The sequence below is a fragment of the Protomyctophum bolini genome, assembly GCF_963924005.1.
Source record: "Protomyctophum bolini genome assembly, chromosome: 10".
NCBI lineage: Eukaryota > Metazoa > Chordata > Actinopteri > Myctophiformes > Myctophidae > Protomyctophum > Protomyctophum bolini.
In genome coordinates, this window is record NC_137871.1 from 44,144,506 (window position 1) to 44,159,724 (window position 15,219).

The window sequence follows — 15,219 nt, forward strand, 5'->3', positions numbered from 1 at the left end:
TATGCGGCCTACAGTCTGTAAAACACTAGGCCGTTTGTTTCTCCACTCATTGTCTGTCTCACAAACACTCACCCAGACGCAGTATCAGGAGTATTTTATGAAAGAAACACAAATAAACACAAACACAAGTAGCAGCGTAACGGCGTGCCATCACCATCAGCATAGCAATGTTTGGTCTGATAAACCTTTGGTGTGTGTGGACCATAGAGTTATTATACTCTAAGGTGTGGACGAATCACGAAACACACGAAATGCTGTGAAACAGTGACCTCTAGGCAGTCCCTCATTTCGATAGGTCAGCAGTCGCGGTGTAACACCACGCAGTGGCTGCTGCTGCGCCTGCGTCGTCATTCAACAGGAGGAGGACGGAGAGAGAGAGAGAGAGTGAAATGATTTGAACTGAAGACAGTTGAGCTGTAAAGAAATGATCCAAAGTAACAGAGGAACAGCATCAAAACCTCATCATATGAATCGGAATCGACACGAGCTCTGGTGAGTTGTATTTAATTAATTGTACCGTACAGTACTGCAGCGGTGAAGACAGATCTCTGACTGACTGACTGGACGCTTTGACACCAGTCTTCCTAGTTCAACTACACTACACAGTAGTAGTATATGTCCACGTTGACAACTTGTTTACAATGGTCTTCATTCATTATACGTCCCAGGTGTTTGGTTTGATGGTCTGGTTTTAGTTCAAAGTCAAGACGTTGTTTTGTTTTTTTTTGTAATCCAGCCACGTAAAGAAACGATTGATTGGTTATGATGTTATTTAAATTGATTGATTGATTGATTTCTTTTTTTTTCCTTTTTCTTGCGTTAACTGTCCGTTTTTATTAACTACTAAGCAGCGTGTGGCTTAGGCTAGAATTATGTATGTATATCATTCACAAATACCATATAAACTCAACAGGCTTTGTGTATAGGCTTACTTCTTCGTAAACTCTTGTTCTGGTCGGATAGAGGAAGTATCTGTGATGACTGGGCGAACTGGTTCTCAACCAGTGGCGCAGCTGGGATCTTTTTAAGGGGTTCCTTCCAGGTGTGCGTGTGCGCGTGCGTGTGTGTGTGTGTGTGTGTGTGTGTGTGTGTGCGTGTGTGTACTGTATAATATCCCTCACATCTTAAACAGTTGCCAGCACACAGGGTGCATATGTTAGGCTACTTTAGCTATTGAAAGATATAGCAGATCTATACGTACATGCTCATAATTATAGCTTGTGGATCTGCTATTCTTGAAAACATCGTGAAAATGTGGCGCAAATCTTTGTATAATAATAATAATAATAATAGTCCATATTCTTTCAGAGCGAACGTTTTTTAAACTCTAATATTTGTTTCTGGGAGGTCCCTGGAAGGAATTAACTATACTGTAGTGTACATATTTTTTGTACATATTTTTCTGGGGTCCTTTTTCAGAAAACTGTAATGGGATTTAGAAGACATTTGTATAGAATCGAGAGCTCGGGTCAAATGGGACATGGTTCAAAGGTTCAAGTTTATTTAGTGGCCCCCACACTCCTTGATGATTAATATGACCACATTAATGATTCATTATTATTATTTATTAGGATATTGTGAGTGGTATACAGTGAAGTCCAACTGAGTGAGGTCACTATATCACTTCTCAGCCAGACAGTGGTTTTATAGGACACGACGTTGTGTTGAGGCGTGAGAGATGTCCTGGAGCCTGGATTCAAAATTAAATAACTTTTATTATATATATAATATATAATATATATTTACACGAAAATAGTGTTATAGCATTTGTTCACCACCAAGTGTCACTGTTGCACACATCCAACATACAGACACAGGCACACACAGGCCATGGATGTCGTTTTGGACATCGCTAGGACGTCCACAGACGTCGAAGGCACCTCTCGGTTCCAATCCTTATGACGTTTCCAGACGATTTATGTACTAAATGTGCTAATAATCACCCATCCTATACTCTGTCTATACTCCACAGATCAGGGGCTTCCGTCATGTCTTCAGCAGAGCTCCGCTGCCCTCTCGCTGCAGACCACAGAAGAACCAACAGAGACCACCGGGGGAGCCACGCCGCACCTCTCGTCCTGGAAAGGCTGCAGAAGAAGACGACGATGACGAAGCGAGAGGAGGAGGAGGAGGAGAACTCCACAACGCTCGCCGTCGTCCGCAGACTCAAACGCCACTGCTGCCGCCGCGCCGCGTGCACTCCGGAGAAGACCCGGGCCGCGGTGCTGGGCTTCCTGCCCGTGCTGAGATGGCTGCCGCGCTACCGGCTCCGCGAGTGGCTCCTGGGCGACGTCATGTCGGGGCTGATCGTGGGCGTCCTGCTGGTGCCCCAGTCCATCGCCTACTCCCTGCTGGCGGGCCAGGACCCCATCTACGGCCTCTACACCTCCTTCTTCTCCTCCATCATCTACACCCTGCTGGGCACCTCGCGACACATCTCCGTGGGCATCTTCGGCGTGCTGTGCCTGCTCGTGGGGCAGGTGGTGGACCGGGAGCTGGCCGCGGCCGGATACCTCCTGGTGGAGGAGGGCGGCGGTGGTAGTGGCAACGGTAGCGCCGCCCTGCTGGCGGGCCAGGGGAATGGCAGTGTCGGTGTCGGCGGTGTGGCGTGCGACCGGAGCTGCTATGCCATCATGGTGGGGTCTACGGTGACCTTCACTGCTGGGGTCTACCAGGTGATAATAATAATAATAATAATAATAATAACACTTTATTTCTATAGCACCTTTCATGACATGAAATGCAGCTCAAAGTGCTTTTTCAGAGCAGTGGAGAATTAAAAAAAAAGAAAAGCAAGGCATAAACATTAAAAAACAAGCAGTAATGCAATACAGTGAGGAATAAAATAAAATAAAAGATCAATTAAAAGCAAGGGTGTAGAAGTGGGTCTTGAGCATGTGCTTTAAAAATGTCTACAGAGGCTGCCTGTCGAAGGTACAGTGGGAGTTTATTAAACTACAGAGGCTGCCTGTCGAAGGTACAGTGGGAGTTTGTTTGTGAGGATGTCAATTCAATTCAATTCAAAGGGCTTTATTGGCATGAGAAAACATACGTTTACATTGCCAAAGCAGAAAGAACAAATTAATACAACAATACAGCAATACAATCAAAACAAAAATGATGTACTTTGAAGGTCAGAATCTTCAGTAGATCAACTTCTATGTACCAAAGATCACTAGATGCAGGTATAGTGCAGGAATAATACACAATGATTAGTCTTTAGGGTGGTTGTTGTTCCATTTGATATCCTTCTCCTATCACAGCAACTCACAAATCTTGCTGCTGTGTTTTTGCACATTGTTGTACTTCGCCCAGCAGATATGGGAGTTTTTTGTCATTGGTCATGTTTTCAAAATCTCATGTCAGTGGAGGTTTGGGACTAGTTCAGGACACCGGTTCCCTACCCAGTGGTCCTTCAGAGGGTTCCAGGTGGGGTGGTCCCCAGCTAAATTTGGCTCTGAAAGAATATATATTCAAAGATTTGCACTGTACATTTTCACGATCTTTCAAAAAATATCCTCTCCCCTGTCTCTCCAGGTTCTGATGGGTCTCTTCCAGGTGGGCTTCGTCTCCGTGTACCTCTCAGACTCCCTCCTGAGTGGCTTCGCCACGGGGGCCTCCCTGACCATCCTCACCTCTCAGCTCAAGCACCTCCTGGGCCTGAGCATCCCGCGGCCGCAGGGCTGGTTCACGCTGGTCAAGACCTGGTACCGCCTCCTGGCCAGCCTGGGCAGCACCAACGTGTGCGACCTGGTCACCAGCCTGCTGTGTCTCCTGGTGCTGGTGCCGGCCAAGGAGCTCAACTACCGCTTTAAGGACAAACTGAAGGTGAGGAGGGCGGACGTACAGTGGATATACAGTAGGGATGCTGCCGATTAATCGATTCTCCGATTATTTGTTTGCCGTCCCCAAAATCGATTTTAATATTTCATAATCGAAAATCGAAAAAAGAAAGAAAGGGTTTTTATTTATTTTTTATATATAGTTAAAATATGGGCTAATAAGTATAAGGCTGCATGATATATGGAACATGTACCTTCATCAGAGTGGAGAGTATAAGTATAAATCAAGTTGAGCAAAGCCACTCTTCTCTGCCCCTCTCTCTCTCTAACAGACACAGTTAACGATTGCTTGTTAAGTGCCTGCCAGACAGACAATCAGATGAAATGAAGGCAGGTGTAGAGTAGAGTGTAGACTAGTGAACTGAACATGTTCTCTTTATATCAAGTAATACATATTACCAGTAAAAAAAATACTTCGATTGATCGATTATTAATCGCCAGAACTGTAGATTATTCGATTGGGCAAATGGTCACTTTGTGGCATCCTTAACCCATTCTGACCGGGAACCCATTTTGGTGTTAGCATCATGTTATGCTTTAGCTATTGAAAAATAGCAGATCTACAAGCTCGTAGCGCGCCACCGAGTGGCGCGCTACGAGCTTGTAGGTCTGCTATTTTTGAAAAATCGAAGAACGACTGACTTTTTTAGAATCTGATCTCAGGTCAGAATGGGGTTAATCAGACCAGTGTGTGTTCAGTGGAAACCTCGTATGAATCTGATCTCAGGTCAGAATGGGCTAATATACAGTATATATACAGTGTAGATGTTGTACATTATGGATCACGTTGTCTGCTGAAACGGTTGCCCCCTGTTGCGCAGCGTGGTGACGTCGTCGACTGAAACTGAGACGAACGTTGTGTTCGTCGGCTACCCTTTTTCCACTGACGAAAAAAAACTACATGAAAACTAAAGCTATACGACGAGGACTAAAAGGACAAATAAACACCAGACTAAAATGTTAGGAAGGGGGACTATAGTGGACGGGTCATTTCACACTTTGTGTTTGCGTGCTAAAAAAAATAGCCGATCTACAAGCTCACAAATCACAACGCGTCGCCGCGTTGCTCCTCCCAGAGTTAGTGTCGAAGTGTCCTTGAGCAAAAGACTCTGAACCCCAAAATGCTCCCGGTGTGCAGGTTGGTGCCTTGCACGGTTTTCCTCCGCGCATCGGTGTGTGAGTGTGTGTGTGTGTGTGTGAAATGAACGGGTGAATGTAATGCACAATCTTATGTAAAGCACCTTGGATAAATGCACCATTTACAGTCGGTGCAGCTCAGCCCTCAAAGCCTTTTGGTGTAAGTCCAAGCTAAAGTAATTTGAAACGCCTTAATTCATAGTATTAATGTTCCTCACTAAAAACGCCGGGACAACGCTCCACACGTCCCAAACTCTTCTCCCTTCTGGCTCTAAAACTGTGGAATGCACTTCCCATTGCAGTCAGAACTGCAGCATCACTCCCCCAATCTTCCGCCGTAGTCTGAAAACCCACCTTTTCAGACTCCATCATGGCCCATAGCACTTACCCTATACCCCCCTTAGATAGCATTTCTGTAGCATTTGATACAGACTTATAGCATGCTATGCAGACAGCACTAGAATTGCATTGTATGTAGTCATATCACGCCATAGTAGTATATAATGAATTGCATTTTTATAGCGCTTTTCCAAGTGCTCAAAGCGCTTTACAATGGTTCATTCATTCATACATTGGGAGGTGAAGCGGCAAACAGTCGACGCCAGCGTCCTCACTTCCCACCCCCAATCCAACCAAAAAAATCAAAAAGAAAAAAAAATATGTATAGTTTCATTATATAGATATTCCACTGTTACGTTCTTAGCTTACGCATGTTTCATGATAAATGTTTTTTATGTGATGTATTCCCATGCTTTTTTGTTCTTGCTTAATGTAAATCGCTCTGGATTAAGAGCGTCTGCTAAATGCCTACATTGTAAATTGTAAATTGTAAATTGTTCCTGTCTCTCCCACCCAGGCTCCCATCCCCTTTGAGCTGGTGGTGGTGATCGGCGCCACGCTGGCGTCTCACTTCGGGCGCTTCCACAGCGAGTACGGCTCCGCGGTGGCGGGCGCCATCCCCACGGGCTTCCTGCCGCCCCAGCTGCCCGCCTGGCACCTCATCCCCAACGTGGCGCTGGACGCCTTCTCCATCGCCGTGGTGGGCTTCGCCATCACCGTGTCCCTGTCGGAGATGTTCGCCAAGAAGCACGGCTACACGGTGTGTGTGTGTTGTGTGTGCGTGCGTGTGTGTGTGTGTGTGTGTGTGTTGTGTGTGTGTGTGTGTGTGTGTGTTATATGGAAAATTATATATGATACAGGACTTTGTCAGGTCACGCTGAAATGTGTCTTGCGACCCAGCAGTCAAGTATGCAGAACACATACTGTATACACACACATTTGACATACAACACAAAGAACACGACAATTTACATAATTATACATAAAGACATGAAGACAAGAGCAATATCCACCGCTTAGGTTATCCCGTATATTAAGCCTCAAAGTCGACTGGTCTGGACAAAGGACCTCTTTAACTCATTCTGACCTGAGATCAGATTCACACGAGGTTTCCACTGGACACACACTGGTCTGATTAACCCATTCTGACCTGAGATCAGATTCTAAAAAAATGTCAGTCGTTCTTCGATTTTTCAAAAATAGCAGACCTACAAGCTCGTAGCGCGCCACTCGGTGGCGCGATATGAGCTTGTAGATCTGCTATTTTTCAATAGCTAAAGCATAACATGATGCCAACACCAAAATGGGTGCCCGGTCAGAATGGGTTAATAATAATAATAATACAACTTTATTTGTATAGCACCTCTCATGACATGAAATGCAGCTCAAAGTGCTCAAAGTACAGAGGCTGCCTGACGAAGGTACAGTGGGAGCTTGTTCCATGCCGACGGCCCGTAGAAGCAAAAAGCTGCTTCCCCGTATTTTTTAGTTGCCATTTTTTTTGGCAAAGCGAGCAGGCCAGCAGTGGAAGACCTTAGGGGGCGGTTTGGGACATATTTAGGCAGGCAGTCATGTAGGTAGGAAGGTGCGAGACCATTGAGAGCTTTATAGACAAGTAAAATAATTTTAAAATCAATCCTAAAAACAACCGGAAGCCACAGTGCAGTGAAGCCAAAACTGGAGTAATATGTTCTCTCATCTTAGTTCTAGTTAAAACTCTGGCTGCTGCATTTTGGACAAGTTGTAATATGTCAGTTGTTTTCTTAGGCAGTCCTGATAAAAGTGCATTGCAGTTAAAATCAAGCCGAGAAAAAACAAAGGCGTGGATTTGCGTTTTTGCATCGTCCAAGGACAAATAGGCTCTGATTCGTGCAATATTTCTAAGGTCTGACCTCATTGTATGCTGGTCCACCAAATGTATATGAATGTCCGTTCAGGGTGAAGTATTATGAAGAATTCAGACAGAGTAACAGTATTACAGATCATAAGGAACGGACCCCTCCCTATTCTCAGGTGGACGCCAACCAGGAGATGTACGCCATCGGCTTCTGCAACATCCTGCCGTCCTTCTTCCGCTGCTTCGCCACCAGCGCGGCGCTCACCAAGACGCTGGTGAAGGAGTCCACGGGCTGCCAGACCCAGGTGTCGGGTCTGGTCACCGCTCTGGTTCTGCTGCTGGTGCTGCTGGTCATAGCGCCGCTCTTCTACTCGCTGCAGAAGTTAGTACAACATGCTTTATACTTAACCCATTCTGACCTGAGATCAGATTCATACGAGGTTTCCACTGGACAACACACTGGTCTGATTAACCCATTCTGACCTGAGATCAGATTTAAAAATAGCAGATCTACAAGCTCATAGCGCGCCACTCGGTGGCGCGCTATGAGCTTGTAGATCTGCTATTTTTAAATAGCTAAAGCATAATGTAATGCTAACACCAAAATGGGTTCCCGTTCAGAATGGGTTAAAGGACAACTTTCGTTTTTTTTCAACCAAGGTTCATGTTTTAGGTTGTTATTAGAGAAAGTAAAAGATGAGTGTAAATTTGTTCTCATTTGCGGCTTTCTTTAGTTTTAGGGATTTTAGCAGTTTTTGACATTATTTATTTATTTTTTATATTATTTACTATAGTCCTAATAAAACCCAGGAAATTACATCTGGCCACAGCAGATCACAGGATCTACTGAATGTGAAGGTAGCCTACTGGGGGAAGGCTTACACTGTGTGTATAGGCTCAATATGTCCGTTTGTCACATTCAATAGATCCTGTGATCGTTTGTGGCCAGATGTATTTTCTTGGAAAAAATCGCCATAACATTTTGTAAAGAAAATACATATTTAGCCCCATGCTCGAATGCCCCCGCCCCCCTGTCAAAAACTGCTAAAATCCCTAAAACGAAAGAAAGCAGCAAATGAAAGAAAATGAACACTCACCTTTTAGTTTCTCTAATAACAACCTAAAACATGAACCGTGGTTAAAAAAACTAAAGTTGTCCTTCTACAAAATATCTTCTATCATGACAAGCTTTCACAAAAAACCTCATGTTTCTATACGTCAGTCGTTCGCAAATATTTTAGTTAAAAAATGGTCACTGTGAATGAATATATTCAAAGATGTGCGCCACGTTTTCACGATTCTTCTAAAACAGCAGACCTACAAGCTCGTGTTACTCTCTCAAGAGTCTCAATGAAAGGGTTAAAGATCTATAAGGGTCCATTTGGTTACCAACTATCCATCATTTAGCATGGGGACCACCTGGAACCCCCTCAAGGACCACTGGTGGTCCCCGGTACCACTGGTTGGAAACCCACTGCTCTACAACCAATACAGTTACTATAAATATAACAGCTATACTCTGTGAGTCCAGTGAGATATACTTTACTGTAGCTTAGCCCATAAACCATGTTTTGACTGGTTTACTAGTCCCATGAACAATGCTTTGTTTTGACACAACTGTATTAAGTTCCAGGCTGTAGAACATCACTGGATGTTTAAAAATAGTCTGTAAGTAGCCTCATGTGGCCCCATAGGTCAGGAGTCTGTAAGTAGCCTCATGTGGCCCCATAGGTCAGGAGTCTTATCTCCTGTTTCCTTAAAGGGCCACTTCACCCATTGGGAGACAAGAAACACTTTCCTGGGGTTTGTATGTGGGTTAATTTGAGTTTTTAGATATTTCAGTATTTCATATAAGTGTCCATGGACTCCATGATGTCATGGACAATGGGCTCACTTCCTTCCTGGACTACAATTCCCATAATGCTTTGGTGCACTGCTCCTCCTTGTGAATAGGGGGAGGGGGCTGTCTTACTGAGACAACATGTAGTCCAGGAACTTAGTAATTGCCTGGTGACTACAAAACAATGACTACAACATTGACGTAACGATATCATCCGCTCCCCATTAGTTTAATATAAGATTAATACACGATAATCAACTCTAACGTTAGACTTTCATTTAGAACACACCCAAATCAAATCATACAAATACGTGTTCAAACAATCAATCATTCAATCAAAGCAAATGGCATAAAAAAATGCCTTACTGTCGCGCGTGCCAAGCTGTCATTCTCTTGCATCATTTCCCACCACGGAGTAAACCTCGGCCAATCAGAGGCAGGCAAGGCGTTACAATGTCTATGCTCGGACGTAGAATAGACATAGGCTTTGGCCTTACCTGGCCTGGCCGGGGATTGAACCCCCAACCTTCCATTCTCAGAGTGGACACTCTGACTTCCACTGGAACACTGTAAATGTGCCCATTTAGGCCTGACGTCGAAATTTAAGAAGAGTTTTCTGAAATACCGGTACCTCATGTTTCTATATCAGCGGTGCTCAATATTTCATGTCAAGAACCCCAAAAAAGATCTGTATTTGGCCGCCGACCCCCATCTGAAAAAATGTTGTTCCAGGGACCCCCCCACTCCCCCATGAAGCAAAGTAAAATATGAGTTAAAAACATTCGCTCTGAAAGAATATATATTCAAAGATTTGCACCACATGATTTTTCAAAAATAGCAGACCTACAAGCACGTAGCGCGGCACTTGGTGCCGCGCTACGAGCTTGTAGATCTGCTAGTTTTCAATAGCTAAAGTATAATACTTAAAACACCAAAAGGGGCTCCCATAAGCTAACATTACATACAGAAGTTCAGGCATCGTTAAGGTCCCCAATACTTCAAGCAGAAGTGTACACAAAGTGCATAATTATCTGTTTGTTCTTTTGCCTCATCTACTAAAACCAGTTTGAAGGTCGAAACAACACACGTAACTATTCACACACCTACCTCTGGTATTCACGCCACCACCGTGAAAGATGCGCTCACGTTTACGTTTCCCAGTCATGCGTCCCTCCAGTGTTTAAGTGTTTTAAGAGGCTGCTATGCTTTGTTTCCGTCGTCGTATCCAAACACACGTAATTAATTACATAAGCTCTTACTCATACTGTTAGGCAATCTACCACAGTGCATTTCACCTGTGCGTGTGTCGCGTGATCTATATTTAGTACTACAAGCCGCTCTAGAATGTGACCCATTAGAACGGCATTCCTTCAATATACTTATTAATTAGATGAATGTGACCCGATAGAACAATAGATTTCCTCCACTTTTGGCATGGAGCCAAAGTGTAGTAGTTAACCCATTCTGACCGGGCACCCATTTTGGTGTTGGCATCATGTTATGCTTTAGCTATTGAAAAATAGCAGATCTACAAGCTCATATCGCGCCACCGAGTGGCGCGATACGAGCTTGTAGGTCTGCTATTTTTGAAAAATTTGAAGAACGACTGACATTTTTAGAATCTGATCTCAGGTCAGAATGGGTTAATCAGACCAGTGTGTCCCCCGTGGAAACCTCGTATGAATCTGATCTCAGGTCAGAATGGGTTAAGGAAGTAAAATGCACTTAACGGGAACCCCCCTTTTGGCATTATGTTATACTTTAGCTTTTGAAAAATGAGCGTGGCACCAAGTGCCGCGCTACGAGCTTGTAGATCTGCCATCTTTTGAAAAACCGTGAAAAATGAGGCGGCACATTTCGAATATACCTGTATATTCTTTCAGAGCGAACATTTGTAACTCTTTGCTTCTGGGGGGGGAAATGTTTGAAAACTGTCAGGATTCAGAAGACATTTGTAGAATCGTCCTCTAAACACTGGAGGTCACTTTAGATCACTCATCACAGTCCAGCACAATTAGTTTGTGACCAGATTTGACTGAGAGACTGCCATCGCGCAAATTCCAGCTTTTCACCAGAGGATAAAAACTTTTTTTTTGTAATGAGTTTATAGCACACACAGACTCTTCACATACTAGAGCATGTCTGAAACAAGTGTCAGAGCTGAAATTGACATGTAAATGTGAAATAAATGCAGCTAGCATGTCCACAGAAGTGAACCTTTTAACTTTAAGCATGTTTTCTCAACTCGCTGTTTCTCTGCAAGACATTAACTACTCTATAAGCCAATATCTCCTAAACTGGTGGGTCAAACTGAACAACCAAGATGTCAATTTGAAGCTATGATTCCCTGCTTTCATATGACATGACAAAAGGAAAATTCTAAAAAAATCCAATGGCAGTCTCTCAGTCAAATTTAGTCACAAATTACATTTGCCTGTTATCTCTCCTATGGTACCATATCAGTAGGTATTAGTAGGCCTACAGCCTGGAATTGTGGACATAAACCAATGGGATCTCACCGTCCTCTCTGAGTAAACCAATGGGATCTCACCGTCCTCTCTGAATAAACCAATGGGATCTCACCGTCCTCTCTCTCCTGTTCTCTCCCGTTCCAGGTGCGTGCTGGCGGTGATCATCGTGGTCAACCTCCGCGGCGCCCTGCGGCGCTTCGCGGACGTGCCGCGCATGTGGCGCGCCAACCGCGTGGACGCGGCGGTCTGGCTGGCCACCATGGCGTGCTCGGCGCTGGTCAACACGGAGCTGGGCCTGCTGGTGGGCGTGTTGGTGTCGGCGTTCGCCGTCCTGGCCCGCACGCAGCGAGCCCGCGGGGTGGAGCTGGGCCGGGCCGGAGCCGTAGCCGCCGCCCGCCGCGGTGAGGAGGAGGGAGAGGGGGAGGGGGAGGGGGAGGGGGAGGGGGAGGGGGAGGAGGGGGGGGACGTGTATGAGGACCTCGCCGCGTACCGCGGACTGCGCCGCCAGCCGGGCGTGGCGGTCTTCCGCTACGAGGCGCCCATCTACTACGCCAACCAGAGCCTCTTCAAAGCGGCGCTCTACAGACGGCTGGGGCTCCACCCCGCCGAGGAGAAGGCCCGCAGGAGGAAGGAGGAGAAGAGGAGGAGGAGGAGGGAGGGGGCCGCGGGGGGGGGGACCGTAGACCTGGTGCAGGAGAAGGAGACCCCCGGAGTCCACCACAGCGTGGTGATGGAGGAGAAGGAGACCTCCTTCCACAGCGTGGTGATGGAGGAGAAGGAGAAGGAGCCCGCCTCCTCCTTCCACAGCGTGGTGATGGACTGCGGCCCCGTTCTCTTCCTCGACACGGCGGGCGTCGGCGCCCTGAAGGAGGTCCGCAAGGACTACCAGGAGGTCGGGGTCCGAGTGCTGCTGGCCCGCTGCAACGCCTCTGTGCTGGACTCGCTGGAGAGGGGCGGGTACTTCCCCCCCGCCGCCGCTGAGGAGGAGGGGGAGGGGGAGGAGGGGGGAGAAAAGGGAGAATTTAGAGGAAGAAAAACGGCGTTCTTCTTCACCATCACGGACGCCGTGCGCTATGCCCAAAGCCTCTCCTCTTCTTCGTCTCCGTCTGCCAACGGAGACTGTGACCCGGGCTGCTGATTGTATAGTTTTAGTTTATACGCCCATCTCACAGACGGTTTAAAGTGCCTTATTATATAATAATGACCCAGGTTGAGGTATGTGTGAAATGGTTACACCATAATGGAATGTTACTTAACCCATTCTGACCTGAGATCAGATTCTAAAAATGTCTTCTACATCCTGACAGTTTGCCATTCTGACCTGAGATCAGATTCTGAAAATGTCTGACATACATCCTGACAGTTTTCTGAAAAAGCTATGTTTCTATATGTCAGTCGTTCTTTGATTTTTCAGAAAATAGCAGACCTACAAGCTCGTAGCGCGCCACCTGTAGATCTGCTATTGTTCAATAGCTAAAGCATAACATAATGCTAACACACCAAAAGGGGTTCCCGCCCCAAAATGGGTTAAAAAAGGCTAATGTTGCTCAATTTCTGAATGCCCTATAGCTATCGGAAGAGCATTCAGCATTTCTAAACATGACAAACCTTCAGCCAAAGGTGAAATACTGTATGGGGAGAAAGTATTATTCTGATATGATTAGCTTGAACGTGTCCCAAATAAATAGCATATTTCTAGGTAGGTCAGGAAGTTGTGGGCTTCAGGACGGGGACCCCTTTTGGTGCTGTTTTTAAAGCCGTTGGAGGAAAAAAAATAGCAGATCTACAAGCTCATAGAGCTCCTATAGCAGATATATTGTGCTTATAGATCTGCTCTTTTTCCAACAGCTACATTTTAATGGATGGATTTGTTGTTTTGTCAATGTGTAGCTCTCAGGTCTGTTTGCTATCGGCACTCGAGAGGCTTACATGGGAAATGACCGTAGCCTTTTTTTCCCTTCCAAAAGCAGTCTAGATATATTTATATATATTTATGTATATTTATCCTATTTTCTATTTTATTTAACCTTATGTTCGCTTTTTTTTTGTTTTGTGGATGCCTATAACTTTTCCTGAAACCAAACTATGCACAAAAAGCTGGGGTGCATACTTAGTTTAGACTAGTCATTGGTTAGACATGGGTTAAGGTTAGGTTTAGGGTGCATACTTATAGTTTAGACTAGTCATTGGTTAGACATGGGTTAAGGTTATAGGTTTAGGTGTGCTGCCCCGTGGGAGGTTAGGTTTAGACTAGTCATTGGTTAGAATAAATGTAGCGCCTAAATCCCTGTATTAGGTACTACTGGCTGCTGACGGATGAGGGAGTTTAGACGTGTGCTGAAAGAACTGAGGTCCAGAATGTTCGTAGAGTGGATATTAAATTATATTTATTTTCCTTACAAAATCCTATACTTTGAAGGCAAATAACATAAGTAACAAACAGTCAAACGTGGTGAATGCAACAGTCCCTGTGTCTGCACAGTCAGAAAACAGTTTGCCTCCTATCAACAACACCTGCAATTCATTAGGGACAGGGTTAAATACCCTCCCTGTAACTATGGCAACCTGAACTTGACCACACCCCTCAGTGGACATCATTGGCCACAATTAGGAGACTCAAAATGGCGCTTACACATGGGTTAAGGTTAGGTTTAGGTGTGCTGCCCCGTGGGAGGTTAGGGTTTAGGGTGAGGGTTTCAGATAGGTTGTAGTTGTAGGACTATAATGACTGGTCTAAACCAATGACTAGTCTAAACCAAAAACGCTCTAAACTAAGTACTGCACCCCTAAAAGCCATATGCTGCAGACAATCATAACTTCATTAATATAGTATTCATGTTGGGTATAACGGTATAAATTTTTGCTCCCTTTTTTATTATCATTCATGTGAACGGCATACATTTTTGTTTTGTTACATTTTTATTTGTGAATGAATTCCTTTCTTTAGTTCAAGTGCATGACATGTTCCACCCTTGTGCTGGAGGGTGCATGACATGTCCCACCCTTGTGCTGGAGGGTGCATGACATGTCCCACCCTTGTTGCTGGAGGGTGCATGACATGTTCCACCCTTGTGCTGGAGGGTGCATGACATGTCCCACCCTTGTTGCTGGAGGGTGCATGACATGTTCCACCCTTGTTGCTGGAGGGTGCATGACATGTTCCACCCTTGTGCTGGAGGGTGCATGACATGTCCCACCCTTGTGCTGGAGGGTGCATGACATGTCCCACCCTTGTTGCTGGAGGGTGCATGACATGTCCCACCCTTGTGCTGGAGGGTGCATGACATGTCCCACCCTTGTTGCTGGAGGGTGCATGACATGTTCCACCCTTGTTGCTGGAGGGTGCATGACATGTTCCACCCTTGTTGCTGGAGGGTGCATGACATGTTCCACCCTTGTGCTGGAGGGTGCATGACATGTTCCACCCTTGTTGCTGGAGGGTGCATGACATGTCCCACCCTTGTGCTGGAGGGTGCATGACATGTCCCACCCTTGTGATTGTACATATAATTTGATTTTTTAGAGGCCACATCCGTCCGGCTGAGTGAAAGGTGGTACAGTATCAGACCTACGCAACTTAAAACTCATTGTACGACAAATCAAAAGCCTCCACAATCACTCCTCGTTCTGCCTTCCTTATAGACCTCTGCTCAGGGATGCCTTTACAGTAGAGTCACTCTAAAATTGAACAAAGTTTCATAATTTAAAGGAGCTATAACATCAAATTCAACTTTTTAAATTTCTTATGTGTGT

At 45.4% G+C, this 15,219-nt stretch overlaps 1 protein-coding gene across 1 annotated transcript; it reads left to right on the top strand.

Annotated features, from left to right (window-relative positions):
* Positions 1-370: 370 nt before the first annotated feature.
* On the top strand, positions 371-12,604 carry slc26a2 (solute carrier family 26 member 2; the record flags this gene model as incomplete). Its single annotated transcript, XM_080774404.1, has 7 exons — positions 371-492; positions 1,973-2,675; positions 3,538-3,828; positions 5,836-6,078; positions 7,332-7,537; positions 11,611-11,848; positions 11,975-12,604. The coding sequence occupies exons 2-7, from the start codon at positions 1,989-1,991 to the stop codon at positions 12,602-12,604; spliced, it is 2,295 nt and encodes a 764-aa protein (XP_080630530.1). The 5' UTR covers positions 371-492; positions 1,973-1,988.
* Positions 12,605-15,219: the final 2,615 nt, after the last annotated feature.